Raw genomic sequence first — 19,354 nt, forward strand, 5'->3', positions numbered from 1 at the left:
ATTTCAGGCAATTGCATAGCTATCCAAGTATTACATCCTGATGTAACAATCTAATTCTCTCCTAATATCAAATTTCACTGGACCAAACCTCAATCTAATCACTCCCTATGTATAGAGTTCCAATAGACAAAACCCTCCCTATGCAAATCCATTATATATAATCCCAATGGATCAAAGCCATTTCCATTCATCCATATTATTAAATATTCCAATAGAGGAAACTCCTCATTCGCTTCCATGAAAGGTTTGGACAAATTGGATCCTAGTAAGCTTTTCTGCTGTGCAAAGAATTTAAGCACAAGAGATCATATTTACAAATTTACAGCGGCAAAGACCAATTGTGCCGAATGGTCTGTGTCTGTGCTGTAGATTCTATATAATTCTATGTCATTTTATTTAGAGTGCTCTGCCCCTTTAATTCAGGCTCCTCCTTGTTCTGGCACTGAATATCCTTTCCTTCTAAAGTGTAGATCCTGCCGGAATCCTGCCCTGCATGTTTATTGGCCCCCTGATCCAGGAGTTGCAGCAGTGAGCAGAGGTCCTGCCCCATCCCTCTTCACGTAGCAAAACTCATCTCAACATGGGCGCCGGCAGCTTGCCAAGAAGATGTATATGAGGCCCGAGGCCAAATTTTGGGATGGCAAAAGGGCCCAGATTGAAAATAAAGGGAGGCTTCTATGCTATTTTAACCAAACTCAACGGAAGCTTTAGGAACTGCAGGGCAATTGGAGTGAGCCCATGTTCCTAGCACTTGAAAGATATGCCAGTCAGAAAATCAGCACCACAGTGTTGTAGCCCCATCTCTGGCCTGTACTCCCTTCAAGAAATATTTCACTGCTGGGACCATGGTATTACTGAGTCACCTGAGTATCTTATCCGTCTCTGAAACCTGCAGCCTGCAGCACTCTTCTCTGAACCTTAAATGTGAGCTATTTCTCCACTTTTTTTTTTAGAGAAAGTGGGTTCAGGAATGCACAGAGGGTCCATCAACATCTGGAGTGGGAGATAGGTTGCTGTTGTGGGAATTGACCCATCCAGCAGAACAGATTTCACCTCTTTCCAGCTTAAAGCCCGTTCATATGTTCAACCTACTGATTTTCTTCCTTGCCCATTTTGTTTTGTTAGTTCCATTAAAGGGCTCTTTTATTTCTAGTTTCCATTTCTGACGAAGGGAACACAACTAAAATATTAACCTGTCTGTTTCTCTTCATAGATGCTGATTGATGTGATGTGTACTTCCATTGTTTTCTATTTCAGATTTCCAGCATTTGCATTTCCTTTCTTTTTAATTGTACAGTTTTAAAAAAGAGACAGTTCTCCTCACCCCATCCGTATTATCAAGTGTTAGAGTCACAGCTCCAACCATGATGTAAACATCCTTTCTGCAGATGACACCTCCAAAATCACTGCATGCAACATTTTTCACTTCAACCCTGAAGGGAACAGGTGTGCTGTTTGGCCGTGACTAGCAGAATAGAAAGGAGAACAGAACAGAACAAATTAAAAAAGCAATTCAAATGCTCTTTTAAAAAATCAATTTCCACCCCAAAAATAGTTTTCTTTCTTTATTCTTTCTCTTTTCAATGATCACCCCTTTTCTATCCCTGACATTGTCTCTTGCCTATGGCCGTTCCAGCATACTCCCATCAAAGAATGCCAGAAGAGCCAGAAACTAGACTGGGAGCTGATACTGTTGGTCCTGGCCTAATGGCGAACTCCTTGGGATGGTCTCGTGATGGAGTTCCCAAAGTCCAAGACTTCTGAGGTATGTCTGATCAGACTAGGCATATGTGGGGACAACCTGGGGGTCCAGGTTGGGAACAAGGCCTGAAGCCCGATAGATTTTGACACTCACTTGAAACATTTTTTTTTGAAGTGGTGTGGAAGGATCTACAGGTTACTTCTAGGGGTGACTCAGCAGGGGTCATTTTAAACCCCTCACAATGTGCGGAAGAGGGTCAGGTGGGGAATAAATCAGTACAAATGCCAAATTTGACCCCAACCTGCCATGAACGCACCTACTTCCGGTTTTACCGCGGCGAGTTTAGGAGGTATCTGAGTAACCAGTTCTGGAGTTGGGTCAGTGGTTGTAATATTTAGATAAGGCTGCAATCCTCAGATTTTAGGAACACAGGAACATAGGAAAATAGGAGCAGGAGTAGCCCATATGGCCCCTTGAGCCTACTCTGCCATTCAATAAGATCATAGTTGATCTTCGACCTCAAGTACACTTTCCTGCCCGATCCACATATCCCTTGATTCCCCGAGAGACCAAAAATCTATCTATCTCAGAGTTGAACATATTCAATGATATAGCATCCACAGCCCTCTGGGATAGAGAATTTCAAAGATTCACAACCCTCTGAGTGAAGAAATTTTTCCTCATCTTGGCCCTGAATGACCGACCCCTTATCTTGAGACTATGACCCGCAGTTCTAGACTCTCCAGCCAGGGGAAACAGCCTCTCAGCATCGACACTTTTAAGCCCTCTAAGAATTTTATATTTTTCAATGAGATCACCTCTCAATCTTCTAAATTTCAGAGGATACAGGCCCATTCAACTCAATCCTTTAGGGAAGGAAACCTGCCGTCCTTACCCGGTCTGGCCTATATGTGACTCCAGACCCACAGCAAAGTGGTTGATTCTTAATTGCCCTCTGAAATGGCCTAGCAAGCCACTCAGTTGTAAAATCTCGCTACGAAAAGTCATAATAAGAATAAAACCGGACGGACCACCCGGCATCGGACCACTAGGCACCGGACACGACAACGGCAAAACACCAAACCCAGTCGACCCTGCAAGGTCCTCCTTACTAACATCTGGGGACTTGTGCCAAAATTGGGAGAGCTGTCCCACAGACTAGTCAAGCAACAGCCTGACATAGCCATACTTACAGAATCATATCTTTCAGCCAACGTCCCAGACTCTTCCATCACCATCCCTGGGTATGTCCTGTCCCACCGGCAGGACAGACCCACCAGAGGTGGCGGTACAGTGATATACAGTCAGGAGGGAGTGGCCCTGGGAGTCCTCAACATTGACTCTGGACCCCATGAAATCTCATGGCATCAGGTCAAACATGGGCAAGGAAACCTCCTGCTGATTACCACCTACCGTCCTCCTTCAGCTGAGAAATCAGTCCTCCTCCATGTTGAGCACCACTTGGAGGAAGCACTGAGGGTAGCAAGGGCACAAAATGTACTCTGGGTGGGGGACTTCAATGTCCATCACCAAGAGTGGCTCGGTAGCACCACTACTGACCGAGCTGGCCGAGTCCTGAAGGACATAGCTGCTAGACTGGGCCTGCGGCAGGTGGTGAGCGAACCAACACGAGGGAAAAACTTACTTGACCTCGTCCTCACCAATCTACCTGTCGCAAATGCATCTGTCCATGACAGTATTGGTAGGAGTGACCACCGCACAGTCCTCGTGGAGATGAAGTCCTGTCTTCGCACTGAGGACACCATCCAACGTGTTGTGTGGCACTACCACCGTGCTAAATGGGATAGATTCAGAACGGATCTAGCAGCTCAAAATTGGGCATCCATGAGGCGCTGTGGGCCATCAGCAGCAGCAGAATTGTATTCCACCACAATCTGTAACCTCATGGCCCGGCATATTCCTCACTCTACCATTACCAACAAGCCAGGGGATCAACCCTGGTTCAATGAGGAGTGTAGAAGAGCATGCCAGGAGCAGCACCAGGCGTACCTAAAAATGAGGTACCAACCTGGTGAAGCTACAACTCAGGACTACATGCATGCTAAACAGCGGAAGCAACATGCTATAGACAGAGCTAAGCGATTTCACAACCAACGGATCAGATCAAAGCTCTGCAGTCCTGCCACATCCAGTCGTGAATGGTGGTGGACAATTAAACAACTAACGGGAGGAGGAGGCTCTGCAAACATCCCCATTCTCAATGATGGCGGAGTCCAGCACGTGAGTGCAAAAAACAAGGCTGAAGCGTTTGCAACCATCTTCAGCCAGAAGTGCCGAGTGGATGATCCATCTCAGCCTCCTCCCGATATCCCCACCATCACGGAAGCCAGTCTTCGGCCAATTCGATTCACTCCACGTGATATCAAGAAACGGCTCAGTGCACTGGATACAGCAAAGGCTATGGGCCCCGACAACATCCCAGCTGTAGTGCTGAAGACTTGTGCTCCAGAACTAGCTGCGCCTCTAGCCAAGCTGTTCCAGTACAGCTACAACACTGGCATCTACCCGACAATGTGGAAAATTGCCCAGGTATGTCCTGTCCACAAAAAGCAGGAAAAATCCGATCCGGCCAATTACCGCCCCATCAGTCTACTCTCAATCATCAGCAAAGTGATGGAAGGTGTCGTCGACAGTGCTATCAAGCGGCACTTACTCACCAATAACCTGCTCACCGATGCTCAGTTTGGGTTCCGCCAGGACCACTCGGCTCCAGACCTCATTGCAGCCTTGGTCCAAACATGGACAAAAGAGCTGAATTCCAGAGGTGAGGTGAGAGTGACTGCCCTTGACATCAAGGCAGCATTTGACCTAGTGTGGCACCAAGGAGCCCTAGTAAAATTGAAGTCCATGGGAATCAGGGGGAAAACTCTCCAGTGGCTGGAGTCATACCTAGCACAAAGGAAGATGGTAGTGGTTGTTGGAGGCCAATCATCTCAGCCCCAGGGCATTGCTGCAGGAGTTCCTCAGGGCAGTGTCCTAGGCCCAACCATCTTCAGCTGCTTCATCAATGACCTTCCCTCCATCATCAGGCCATTTCAGAGGGCAATTAAGAATCAACCACATTGCTGTGGGTCTGGAGTCACATATAGGCCAGACCGGGTAAGGACGGCAGGTTTCCTTCCCTAAAGGATTGAGTTGAATGGGGATGTTCGCTGATGACTGCACAGTGTTCCGTTCCATTCACAACCCCTCAGATAATGAAGCAGTCCGAGCCCGCATGCAGCAAGACCTGGACAACATCCAGGCTCGGGCTCATAAGTGGCAAGTAACATTCGCGCCAGATAAGTGCCAGGCAATGACCATCTCCAACAAGAGAAAGTCTAACCACCTCCCCTTGACATTCAACGGCATTACCATCGCCGAATCCCCCACCATCAACATCCTGGGGGTCACCATTGACCAGAAACTGAACTGGACCAGCCATATAAATACTGTGGCTACGAGAGCAGGTCAGAGGCTGGGTGTTCTGCGGCGAGTGACTCACCTCCTGACTCCCCAAAGCCTTTCCACCATCTACAAGGCACAAGTCAGGAGTGTGATGGAATACTCTCCACTTGCCTGGATGAGTGCAGCTCCAACAACACTCAAGAAGCTCGACACCATCCAAGATAAAGCAGCCCGCTTGATTGGCACCCCATCCATCACCCTAAACATTCACTCCCTTCACCACCGGCGCACTGTGGCTGCAGTGTGTACCATCCACAGGATGCACTGCAGCAACCCGCGACCTCTACCACCTAGAAGGACAAGAGCAGCAGGCACATGGGAACAACACCACCTGCACGTTCCCCTCCAAGTCACACACCATCCCGACTTGGAAATATATCGCCGTTCCTTCATCGTCGCTGGGTCAAAATCCTGGAACTCCCTTCCTAACAGCACTGTGGGAGAACCGTCACCACACGGACTGCAGCGGTTCAAGAAGGCGGCTCACCACCACCTTCTCGAGGGCAATTAGGGATGGGCAATAAATGCTGGCCTCGCCAGCGACGCCCACATCCCGTGACCGAATAAAAAAAATAATAAATCTCTCCTCAAAGGCTAACCCACTCATCCCAGGAATCAATCTAGTGAACTTTTGTTGCACCCTCTCTAAGGCAAGTATATCCTTCCTTAGGTAAGGAGACCAATACTGTCCACAGTAGTGTGGTCTCACCAGACCCCTATATAATTGCAGCAAGACCTCATTACTCTTATACTTATACCTGGGATGAGAGGGTTGTCCTATGAGGAGAGATTGAGTAGAACGGGCCTATACTATCTGGAGTTTAGAAGAATAAGAGGTCATCTCATTGAAACATATAAGATTCTGAGAGGGCTTGGCAGGGCGGGTGGTGAGAGGCTGTTTCCCCTGGCTGGAGATTCTAGAACTAGGGGGCATAGTAGCAGGGTAAGGGGTCGGCCATTTAGGACTGAGATCAGGAGAAATTTCTTCACTCAGAGGGTTGTGAAACTTTGGAATTCCCTATCTCAGAGGGCTATGGATGCTCAGTCGTTGTGTGTATTCAAGGCTGACATTGATAGATTTTTGGACTCTAAGGGAATCAAGGGATATGGGGATCGGGATCGGGCGGGAAAGTGGAGTTGAGGTCGAAAACCAGCCATGATCTTTTTCAATGGCAGAGCAGGCTCGAGGGTCCATATGACCTCCACCTGCTCCTATTTCTTATGTTTTTACTCCAACCCCCTTGCAATAAAGACTAACTTCGGTGGTAGTGGGGGGGGCGGAGGAGGGATTTTCTGGTGCAAAACCCAGAAGGGAAGGCTTAATGAGGCCAATCAATGCCTCTTTTGGATTGACAGGCTGGCTGCCTGTGGGCAGAGAAGCTACACATCCGGGGCGGGGGCAAAAAAGAGAGACCTCATCGGCCGTTGGGAGAGAGATCGAGGGGGGGGGAGACATCAGAGATCGAGGTGGGGGGTGTCCAGGCGACATCGGAGATCGGGGGTGGGGGAGTCTAGGCAGCGTCGGTTTTAAGGTATGTTTGTTAACTTTTTTTACAATGAAAAATTTCATTTTATTTAATTTAATTAGTGCATTATTCATTGATCTGGCTATTCCCACCTGCTTTCTAGAACTAAGGGGCACAGACTCAGGATAAGGGGTTGGCCATTTAGGACTGAGATGAGGAGAAATTTCTTCACTCAGAGGGTTCTGAATCTTTGGAATTCTCTACCAGAGGGCTGCGGATGCTGAGTCATTGAGTATATTCAAGACTGAGATCGATAGATTTTTGGGCTCTAAGGGAATAAAGGGATATGGGGATCGGGCGGGAAAATGGAGTTGTGGTTGAAGATCAGCCATGATCTTATTGAATGGCAGAGCAGGCTCGAGGGGCCGAATGGCCGACTCCTGCTCCTATTTCTTATGTTCTTATGCTCACCAGATGGCAGGATCTCAGCAGGGGGAGCAGGGGTGGGGAGTCAATGGGAATGTGGGAAACCCAGGGAAAAAAATCTTACTTCTCTCCACTCGATTGCGAATTAATTGGAGGCCCTTAATGTGGCTTCTGGGTTTCCCCACACGCCAGGGAGCCAGATTGACAGGCTGGCTGCCTGTCAGCAGTGAATGGAGCTGCAAATCAGAGAGTGCGAGGGGGGAGAGAGAGAGATCGCATGGGGCTTGAGAAAAATTGGAGGGGGACGGGGAGGTGGGCGGATGTGGATGACATCAAGGTGGGTCAGCGGTCATTCGGGGCATCATCAGGAGCTCAGGAACAGGGGAGTTGGAGATTGAGGAGTTGGACATCGAGAGTTTGAGATTGGAGAGTTGCTGGGCATCGGAGAGTTGGTGGAGGTCGGGGAGTTGATGGACATCGGACAGTTGGAGATCACATCGGGAGTTGGAGATCGGGGAGTTGGTGGACTTTGGGGAGGGGACATCGGGGCTCGGACATTGGGAGTTGGACATCGTGGGTTGAGAGGTTGGATATCGGGGTTTGGGGGGTTGGATATCGGGGTTTGGGGGGTCAGACATCAGGGGTTCGGGGGTCGGACATGGGGAGGGGGCCGGCTGATCACAGGGGTCCGATCATGCCAGGAAGGCTTGTTGGGCCTGGATGAAGCACTCCTGCTCCTCCGGGCCCACAAGCAGTGCAATAAAGGCACCCAACTCATGGATCCAGCCCTTCCCACCTGCTTTCACCTGGCGTGAATCGGAAGCGATGGGAGACCAGAACAGGTAAGGTTAAAATCATTTTAAGTGTCCAATACACAAAATATAAAGTACCTTAAGTATCGCAATGAGGTACATTGCCCATTAGCATCAGCACGCCGGATTTATGTGAGGGTGGGACTTCCTGGTGATTGCTGTGCACACGCTCACAGATCCGCCTGGGTTAAACCCAAAAATGCGCGGGTTGGAGGCGGGGTTTCTGCCCACTCCCAAAAACATCGATTTTGTCTGCCCCCCACCGCCTTAGGGGCTAAATTCATGCCCCAGGAGGACACAGACAGACTGGTGAAACGGGCAGACACATGGAAGATGAAATCTAACGCAAAGAAGTGTGAAGAGATGCATTTTGGTAGAGAGAATGAGGAGAGGCAATATAAATTAAATGGTACAATTTTAAAGGGGGTGGAGGAACAGAGAGACCTGGGGGTGCACATACACAAATCTTTGAAGGTGGCAGGATGAGTTGAGAAGGCTGTTAAAAAAACATATGGGATCCTGGGCTTTATTAACAGAGGCATAGAGTACAAAAGCAAGGAAGTTATGCTAAATCTTTATAAAATATTAGTTAGGCCTCACCTGGAATATTATGTTCAATTCTGGGCACCACACTTTAGGAAGGATGTGAAGGCTTTACAGAGGGTGCAGAAGAGATTTACTGGAATGGTACCAGGGATGAGGGACTTCATTTATGTGGAGAGACTGGAGAAGCTGGGGTTGCTCTTCTTAGAGCAGGGACGGTTAAGGGGAGATTTGATAGAGGTGTTCAAAATTATGAACGGTTTTGCTAGAGTAAATAAGGAGAAACTGTTTCCAGTGGCAGAAGGGTCGGTAACCAGAGGACACAGATTTAAGGTGATCGGCAAAAGAACCAGAGGCGACAAGAGGAAACATTTTTTTACGCAGCAAGTTGTGATGATTTGGAATGCACTGCCTGAAAGGGTGGTGGAAGTAGATTCAATAATAACTTTCAACACGGAATTGGACAAATACTTGAAGGGAAATAATTTACAGGCAATGGGGAAAGTGCTCTTTCAAAGAGCCGGCACAGGCATGATGGGCCGAATGGCCTCCTGTGCTATACCTTCTATGATACTACAAAACCATTTGCCATCTTAATTTCTTACTGTACCTGCATGTTAACTTTCTGTGATTCGTGTACAAGGACACCCAAATCCCTGACTACCAACATTTCTTAGTCTCTCACCTTTTAAAAAATGTTCTGCTTTTCTATTCTTCCTACCAAAGTGAATAACCTCACATTTCCTCACATTATATTCCATCTGCCACCTTCTTGCCCACTCACTTAACCTGTCTATATCCCTTTGCAGTCTCTTTGTGTCCTCCTCACAGCTTGCTTTCCCAGCTAGCTTTGCATTGTCAGCAAACTTAAATACATTACACTCGGTCCCTTCATCTAAGTCATTGATATTTTGTTAAGGCCGAAGCAATGATCCTTGCGGCACCCAGTTAGTTACAACCAGCCAACCCCAAAATGACCCATTTATTCCAACTCTCTGTTTTCCATTAGTTAACCAATCCTCAATCCAAGCTAATATATTAACCCCAATCCCATGAGCCCTAATCTTGTGTAACAATCTCTTGTGTGGTACCTTATCGGTGCATTTTGAAAATCTAAATATACTACATCCATTGGTTCCCCTTCATCTACCCTGCTAATTACACCGGACTTGAAAGGAGATCACTGGGAAAAGACTTGAGAAATTAGGCTTTTCAGGCTTGAAAGGAGATGTTTGAGAGGTGATCCTATAGAGGAACATAAGATTACAAATAATATGGATCAGGTAAATTCGGAAAATTAAATCAAATGTGGGAATAACCCGGCTTCGGACCATTAGGCACTGGGCAAGACAAAGGCAAACCAAGCCCAGTCGACCCTGCAAAGTCCTCCTCACTAATATCTGGGGACTTGTGCCAAAATTGGGAGAGCTGTCCCACAGACTAGTCAAGCAACAGCCTGACATAGCCACATTCACAGAACCGCATACCTTTCAGCCAATGTCCCAGACTCCTTCATCACCATCCCTGTCCTGCCCCACCGACAGGACAGACCCACCGGACATGGTGGCACAGTCATATACAGTCGGGAGGGAGTGGCCCTGGGCGTCCTCAACATTGACAACGGACCCCGTGAAGTCTCAAGGTATCATGTCAAACATGGGCAAGGAAACCTCCTGCTGATTACCACCTACGGCACTCCCTCAGCTGATGAATCAGTCCTCCTCCATGTTGAGCACCACCTGGAGGAAGCATCGAGGGTAGCAAGGGCACAGATGTACTCTGGGTGGGGGACTTCAATGTCCATCACCAAGAATACCATCACCTGAAGGACACAGCTGCCAAACTGGGCCTATGGCTGGTGGTGAGAGAACCAACACGAGGGAAAAACTTACTTGACCTCGTCCTCACCAATCTACCTGTCGCTGATGCATCTGTCCACGACAGTACTGGTAGGAATGACCACCGCACAGTCCTTGTGGAGACGAAGTTCCACCTTCACACTGAGGACACTGTCCATCGTGTTGGACGGCACTATCACCGTGCTAAATGGGATAGATTCAGAACAGATCTAGCAGCTCAAAACTGGGCATCCATGAGGCACTGTGGGCCATCAGCAGCAGCAGAATTGTATTCCAGCACAATCTATAACCTCATGGCCCGGCATATCCCTCACTCTGCCATTACCAACAAGCCAGGGGATCAACCCTGGTTCAATGAGGAGTGTAGAAGAGCATGCCAGGAGCAGCAACAGGCGTACCTCAAAATGAGGTGCCAACCTGGTGAAGCTACAATACAGGACTACATGCATGCTAAACAGTGGAAGCAGCAGGCTATAAAAAGAGCTAAGCGATTCCACAACCAACGGATCAGATCAAAGCTCTTTAGTCCTGCCACATCCAGTCGTGAATGGTGGTGGACAGTTAAACAACTAACGGGAGGAGGAGGCTCCGTGAACATTCCCATCTCAATGATGGCAGAGCCCAGCACGTGAATGCAAAAGACAAGGCTGAAGCGTATGCAACCATCTTCAGCCAGAATTGTCGAGTGGATGATCCATCTCGGCCTCCTCTCGATATCCCCACCATCACAGAAGCCAGTCTTCAGCCAATTCGATTGACTCCACCTAATATCAAGAAATGGCTGAGTGCACTGGATATAGCAAAGGGTAGGGGCCCTGACAATATTCCGACTGTAGTGCTGAAGACTTGTGCTCCTGAACTAGCCGTGCCTCTAGCCATTCTGTTCCAGTACAGCTACAACACTGGAATCGTCACGTTCCCATCCAAGTCACACACCATCTCGATTTGGAAATATATCGCCGTTCCTTCATCATCACTGGGTCAAAATCCTGGAACTCTCTACCTAACAACACTGTGGGAGAATCTTCACTACATGGACTGCAGCGGTTCAAGAAGGCGACTCACCACCACCTTCTCACGAGCATTTAGGGATGGGCAATAAATGCTGGCCTTGCCAGCGACGCCCACATCCCATGAACGAATAAAAAAAAATCTACCCGACAATGTGGAAAATTGCCCAGGTATATCCTGTCCACAAAAAGCAGGACAATTCCAATCTGGCCAATTACCGCCTCATCAGTCCACTCTCAATTATCTGCAAAGTGATGGAAGGTGTCGTTGACAGTGCTATCAAGCGGCACTTACTCACCAATAACCTGCTCACCGATGCTCAGTTTGGGTTCCGCCAGGACCACTCGGCTCCAGACCTCATTATAGCCTTGGTCCAAACATGGACAAAAGAGCTGAATTCCAGAGGTGAGGTGAGAGTGACTGCCCTTGACATCAAGGCAGCATTTGATTGAGTGTGGCACCAAGGAGCCCTAGTAAAATTGAAGTCAATGGGAATCAGGGGGAAAACTCTCCAGTGGCTGGAGTCATACCTAGCACAAAGGAAGATGGTAGTGATTATTGGAGGTCAATCATCTTAGCCCCTGGACATTGCTGCAGGAGTTCCTCAGGGCAGTGTCCTAGGCCCAAACATCTTCAACTGTTTCATCAATGACCTTCCCAGGTCAGAAGTGGGGATGTTTGCTGGTGATTGCACAATGTTCAGTTCCATTTGCTCCCCTCAAATAACGAAGCAGTCCGAGCCCGCATGCAGCAAGACCTGGACAACATCCAGGCCTGGGCTGATAAGTGGCAAGTAACATTTGGCCAAACAAGTGCCAAGCAATGACCATCTCCAATAAGAGAGAGTCTAACCACCTCCCTATGACATTCAATGGCATTACCATCGACGAATCCTCCACCATCAAAATCCTGGTGGTCACCTTTTACCAGAAACTTAACTGGACCAGCCATATAAATACTGTGGTTGCAAGAGCAGGTCAGAGGCTGGGTATTCTGTGGCGAGTGACTCACCTCCGGACTCCCCAAAGCCTTTCCACCATCTACAGGGCACAAGTCAGGGGTGTGATGGAATAATCTCCACTTGCCTGGATGAGTACAGCTCCAATAACACTCAAGAAGCTCGACATCATCCAGGACAAAGCAGCCCGCTTGATTGACACCCCATCCACCGCCCTAAACATTCACTCCCTCAATCACCGGTGCACCATGGCTGCAGTTTGTACCATCTACAAGATGCCCTGCAGGAAGTCACCAAGGCTTCTTCCTCAGCACCTCCCAAACCTTCGACCTCTACCACATAGAAGGACAAGGGCAGCAGCCGCATGGGAACAGCACCACCTGCACATTCCCTCCAAGTCACACAGCATCCCGACTTGGAAATATATCGCCGTTCCTTCATCGTCACTGGGGCAAAATCCTTTGAACTCCCTTCCTAACAGCACTGTGGGAGAACCTTCACCACACGGACTGCAGCATTTCAAGAAGGCCGCTCACTACCATCTTCTCAAAGGCAATTAGGGATGGGCAATAAATGCTGGCCTTGCCAGCGACGCCCACATCCCATGAACGAGTTAAAACAAAATAAGGCAAGGGGCCACAGGTGCAAAGTATAAAAAGGCATGTTTAAGACTGCTATCAGAAAGGGTTTCTTCACATAAAGAGTGATCAACTCATGGTATGGACTCCCAGGAAGAGCAGTATAAGTGAAAACCTTGGAATGATTTGTGAACCAGTGGAATTGGGGGTACTTTAAGGATATTCTGGATGGATAAAGTAATATGGGATGAATTGTCTTGCTCATCCATAATTATCTTGTGATTTAGTGAACGGCTGAAGGATAGAAAATTATAAGCTCTCATTGGAGGAGTTATGTTGGGATGGGGGAGGGAGTACTGAGTTGTTTGTCCCATAGCTCGTTATTGGGACTACAACTGTTTCTAATTTACATAAATGACTTGGATTCAGAAACTCAATGCAAAATGATCAGATTTTAAGATGATATCAAACTAGCAGTGATGGTGGAATTAGAGGAGGCAGCTCAGAAACTACAGAAAGAGTTGAACAAGAAAACAGAGAGTAGGGATTAAAGGTAGTTATTCAGACTGGCAAAAAGTGGGAAGTGGTTTTCCACAAGGATCAGTGCTGGGACCACTGTTTTTCATCATTTACATAAATGACTTGGACTTGGAATCAGAAGTACAATTTCAAAATTTGCGGACAACACCAAATTGGGGGGTATAGTTAATACTGAGAAGGACTGCGACAAAATACAAGAAGACATTAATAAACTTGCAGAATGGGCAAATGAATTTCAATATAGATAAGTGTGAGGTATTACATTTTGGTAGGAAAAATAAGGGGACCACATACTGCTTGGATAATAAGAGTCTAAATGGGTAGAGGAGCAGAGGTCGTAAGGAACAGAAGGCTATGCTGATAGGGTTAGATGAAGTAGGGAGGGAGGAGGCGTGTGTGGAGCATAAACACCGGCATGGACCTGTTGGGCCTAATGGCCTGTTTCTGTGCTGTACACTCTATGCAATTCTATGTAATTCTATGTAATAAAGTATGTAAGTGGGCAGGAACAATGGCAGATGAAACTTAATGCAGACATGTGTAAATTCCTGCACATAGGAAGGAAAAATAGGTGACACATGTACTCCATGAATGATGCTGAAATAGCTAAGGGTGAAGCTGAAGGTGATGTAGGAATCTTAGTAGATTTGATGCTCAACATGTCCAACCAGTGCAGACCAACAATTAACAAAGCCAACAGGATGCTGAACTATATAGCCAAAACAGTAGAATATGTCTGAGGAAGCTGTGATCAAACTGAACAGTGCTCTGTTCAGATCATATCTTAAATTCTGCACCCAGTTCTCGTCACTGAGGCACAAGAGGGAAATTCAAGCATTGGAGGCAGTGCAGAGAAGAGCCACAAGTCTGGTCCCTAGTGTCAAAGGTCTGAATTATGCTGTAAGACTGGATAAAATTGGGTTTTTCAGCCTGAAAAGGAGATCTCTGGGAGATAAATTGGTCCCAATATTTACAGGGAGACCAGGAGGGTGCGGTTGCGAGGGAAAAACCCGGCACAGCCGCGGACATGGAGATCCTGCAGAATTTAACGGCAGGACCTCATTACAATTTTTTTTACTGTATCCTGCCCGGCAGCTGGCCAAATTGACAGGCTGCCATGCAGAAAAACCAGCGGCAGGAGGCTACAGCTGGGGATCCTTGGGGACGGTCCCTGGCAATCGGGGGGGGGAAGGGAGCAAGAGATCGGGGCTTGTGGGGGAGAAGTCAACTGCGATCATGGCAGGGGAGAGAGAAAGACCGTGATCAGCAGGGGGAGGCCGAAGGCTTCCTTGAGGGGCAGGGGGAAGCAGTCCTGCTCCTCCTGGCCCACAAGGAGTGCTTTAGAAGGCACTTACCTTCTTGAGCAGGCAGCTTCCGCCACCCTTTCGTTGCACGGTTTCCCAAGCTCTGGGAAACCCACGGGGCAGCTGCTAAATTTAAATCAGGCTCCCAATTGCACTATGGGAGCATGATTTAAATATGTTAATGAAGTGTCATTCGCACAGCAATAAAAACGGCAACGGGCGCATACGCAGCGGTTTGGGGACGTGTTCGCCGTTTTTAAGTGTTTAACCTCTTATCGTGGGGGATTTAATATCGAGGCCAAATGAGGTAAATCTGGAATATTACTTTACATTCAATTGTGAGAGTAGGACAAGTGGACATAAGTACAAACAATGAGAATAAATGATATGTTAGGAGGATCATCAAATGAGACCATATGGGTTGAGCTAAAGAACAAAAAAAGGGCAGTCACACTACTGGGAGTGTACTATAGACCCCAAAACAGTCAGAGGGAGATAGTAGAACAAATATGTAGGCAAATTTCTGAGAAGTGCAAAAACAATAGGGCAGTAATGGTAGGGGATTTCAACTACCCTAATATTAACTGGGATACAATCAGTGCAAAAGATACAGAGGGCACAAAATTCTTAAATTGCATTCAGGAGAATTTCTTTAGCCAGTCTGTAGCAAGCCCAACAAGAGAGGGGGCAGTTCTGGATTTAGTTTTAAGGAATGAATCTGGGTAGGTGGAAGGAGTATCAATGGGAGAGCATTTTGCTGGTAGTGATCATAATTCAATTAGATTTAGCATAGTTATGGAAAAGGACAAAGATAGAACAGGAGTAAAAGTTCTCAATTGGGGAAAGGCTAATTTTACTAAGCTGAGAAGTGATTTAGCAAAAGTAGACTGGAAACAGCTACTTGAAGGTAAATTAGTGTCAGAGCAGTGAGAGACATTCAAAAGGGAGATAGTGAGGGTTCAGAACAAACATGTTCTCACGAAGAAAAAGGGTGAGACTGCCAAATCTAGAGGTTCCTGGATGACAAGGAGCAAACAGGGTAAGATAAGGCAAAAAAGGAAGGCTTATATCAGATAACGAGAACTCAATACTGCAGAAAGCCTAGAGGAGTATAGAAAGTGCAGGGGTGAAATTAAAAAGGAAATTAGGGAAGCAAAGAGAGGGCATGAAAAAATACTGGCAAGTAAAATCAAAGAAAATCCAAAAATGTTTTATGAACATATCAAGAGTAAGAGGATAACTAAGGAAAGAGTAAGGCCTATTAGAGACCAAAGAGGTAACCTATGTGTGGAGGCAGAAGATGTGGGTATGGTTCTTAATGAACACTTTGCATCTGTCTTCACAAAAGAGGGGGACGATGCAGACATTCTAGTTAAGGAGGAGGAGTGTGAAATATTGGATGGGATAAACAGAGTGAGAGAGGAAGTATTAAGGGGTTTCGCATCTTTGAAAGTAGATAAATCACCAGGCCCGGATGAAATGTATCCCAGGCTGTTAAGAGAAGCAAGGGAGGAAATAACAGAGGCTCTGACCATCATTTTCCAATCCTCCCTGGATCCAGGTGTATGCCGGAGGATTGGAGGACTGCTAACGTTGTACCGTTGTTTAAAAAGGGAGAAAGGGATAGATCGAGTAATTACAGGCCAGTCAGTCTAACCTCGGTGATGGGCAAATTATTTGAATCAATTCTGAGGGACAGCATAAATCGTCATTTAGAAAGGCAAGTGTTAATCAAGGACAGTCAGCATGGATTTGTTAAGGGAAGGTCGTGCCTGACTAACTTGATTGAATTTTTTGAGGAGGTAACAAGGGGGGTTGATGAGGATAAAATCCATGTAATCTACACGGATTTTAACAAGGCTTTTGACAAGGTCTCACCTGGCAGACTGGTCAAAAAAGTAAAAGCCCATGGGATCCAAGGGAAAGTGGCTGGTTGGATCCAAAATTGGCTCAGTGGCAGGAAGCAAAGGATAATGGTCGACGGGTTTTTTCGTGATTGGAAGGATGTTTCCAGTGGGGTCCCACAAGGCTCAGTACTAGGTCCCTTGCTTTTTGTGCTATATATTAATGATTTGGACTTGAACGTAGTGGGCATGATCAAGAAGTTTGCAGATGATACAAAAATTGGCCATGTGGTTGATAGTGAGGAGGAAAGCTGTAGGCTGCAGGAAGATATCAATGGACTGTCAGGTGGGCAGAAAAGTGGCAAATGGAATTCAATCCAGAGAAATGTGAGGTAATGCATTTTGGGAGGGCAAACAAGGCAAGGGAATACACAATAAATGGGAGGATACTGAGAGGTGTAGAGGAAGTGAGGGACCTTGAAGTGCATGTACACAGATCCCTGAAGGTAGCAGGACAGGTAGATAAGGTGGTTAAGAAGGCATACAGGATACCTTCCTTTATTAGCCGGGGCACAGACTATAAGAGCAGGGAGGTTATGCTAGAACTGTAGAAAATACTGGTTAGGCCACAGCTTAAGTACTGCATACATTACAGGAAAGATGTGATTGCACTAGAGAGGGTACAAAGGAGAATTACGAGGATGTTGCCAGGGCGGGAGAAAAATTGGATAGGCTGGGGTTGTTTTCATTGGAACAGAGGAGGCTGAGGGGAGATTTAATTGAGGTGTATAAAATTATGAGGGGCCTACATAGAGTGGATAGGGAGGACCTATTTCCCTTAGCAGAGGGGTCAGTGACCAAGGGGCATAGATTTAAAGTAATTGGTAGAAGGATTAGAGGGGAGCTGAGGAGAAATGTTTTCACCCAGAGGGTGGTGGGGGTCTGGAACTCACTGTCTGAAAGGGTGGGAGAGGCAGAAACCCTCAAATAATTTTAAAAGTACTTGGATGTGCACCTGAAGAGCCGTAATCTACAGGGCTATGGTCCAAGTTCTGGAAAGTGGGATTAAGCTGAATAGCTCTTTTTTGGCCAGCACAGACACAATGGGCCGAACAGCCTCCTTATGTGGCGTAACTTTCGATGATTCTATGAAATGGGTGGAGTACAGTCCATGATAGGTTAAAGTGTACATGAGCTGTCGAAGGAAATGAAACACGTGGAGTAGAATCATTGATAGGTAGACACACGGCAGATCAAATTTAACGCAGAGAAGTGTGAAGTGATACATTTTGGTAGAAAGAATGAGGAGAGGCAATATAAACTAAATGGTACGGTTTTAAAGGGAGTGCAGGAACAGAGAGACCTAGGGGTGTATGTACACAAATCTTTGAATGTGGCAGGACAAGTTGAGAAGGCTGTTAAAAAGCATATGGGATCCTTGGCTTTATTAATAGAGATATAGGGTACAAAAGGAAGGAAATTATGCTAAACCTTTATAAAACACTGGTAAAAGCTGGAGTATTGTGTTCAATTCTGGGCTCCACACTTTAGGAAGAATGTGAAGGCCTTAGAGTGGGTGCAGAGAGATTTAATGGAATGGTACTAATGGATATATGTGGATAGACTGGAGAAGATGGGGTTGTTCTACTGACAGCAGAGAAGATTGAGAGGAGATTTGATAGAGGTGTTCAAAATCATGAAGGGTTTGGATAGAATAAATAAGGAGAAACTGTTTCCAGTGGCAGAAGGGTCAGTAACCAGAGGACACAGATTTAAGTTGATTGGCAAAAGAGCCAGAGGTGACATGAGGAAACATTTCTTTAGTCAGTGAGTTGTTATGATCTATAATGCACTGCCTGAATGGGTAGTGGAAGCAGATTCAACAATAACTTTCAAAAGGGAATTGGATAAATATTGAAGGGAAAACATTTACAGGGCTATGGGGAAAGAGCAGGGGAGTCGAATTAATTGGATAACCCTTTCAAAGAGCCGACACAGGAACGATGGGCCGAATGGCCTCCTCCTGTGCTTTACCATTCTATGCTACTATGAATAGGGTAGAGTATACACAGACAGGGAAGAAAATTAAATGGGTGCGTCAATGACAGGATACATAGTACATGATTAACCAAATATTCTCTTGAAGTGTGTTTGCCACTGGAAGTGTGGCAGCGGATAACCCTGGTGGAGTTTCAGGGGTCAGCGTTTCTCTTACTATCAGACAATGCCCATTATACAGAGGTGAGATGTGTACCCAGCATTAATAAGTCAGCAATGACAATCAATGGGATGTATGACATTACTAAGTCAGCACTGCCTCATTTAAGTACAGCCACTCATTTTAGGACAGGCACATTGGTGGGTGAAAAAAGGACATCTCTATAGCCTTTGACATGTTTGACCAGACCATCCTCCTACTATTGTCCTCTATTGTCCAGCTCAGTGGGACTGCCCTCACTTGGTTCCACTCTTATCTATCCGATCGTAGCCAGAGTATCTCCAGCTTTTTGAGGGAGAGAGTTCCAGATTTCCACAACCTTTTGTGTGAAGAAGTGCTTCCTGACATCACCCCTAAACGGCCTAGCTCTAATTTCCTGCTAATCTCCAATTTTAACACCACTGGTTTTGGTGGTGGATGAAGTGCCTGCCAGGGTCAGGTGAGAGCCTCATACATAAATGCTAATCAGGGTCTGATGTCGTCAATAGAAACCCGATGGCATTTTCACTGGGGCCTGAGCGAGGAAGCTGCCGTAGCTTTCCCACCAGACTGATGCGGGTTGGCAGCTGGTGGGAAGAGTGAAGATGTGCTCCTGGTAAGTGAAAAAATTTCCTTTGTGGAGCCA

At 46.7% G+C, this 19,354-nt stretch overlaps 1 protein-coding gene across 1 annotated transcript in view; it reads right to left on the reverse strand.

The window, feature by feature from the left end:
- Positions 1 to 19,354, reverse strand: part of LOC137320382 (mucin-5B-like) — a 119,780-nt gene that overhangs the window by 75,577 nt on the left and 24,849 nt on the right. Inside the window, exon 5 of the mRNA XM_067982082.1 lies at positions 1,325 to 1,465. Coding sequence (XP_067838183.1) covers positions 1,325 to 1,465 — 141 coding nt within the window. The remainder of the gene's footprint in view (positions 1 to 1,324; positions 1,466 to 19,354) is intronic.

The sequence above is a fragment of the Heptranchias perlo genome, chromosome 4 (genome assembly GCF_035084215.1).
Source record: "Heptranchias perlo isolate sHepPer1 chromosome 4, sHepPer1.hap1, whole genome shotgun sequence".
NCBI lineage: Eukaryota > Metazoa > Chordata > Chondrichthyes > Hexanchiformes > Hexanchidae > Heptranchias > Heptranchias perlo.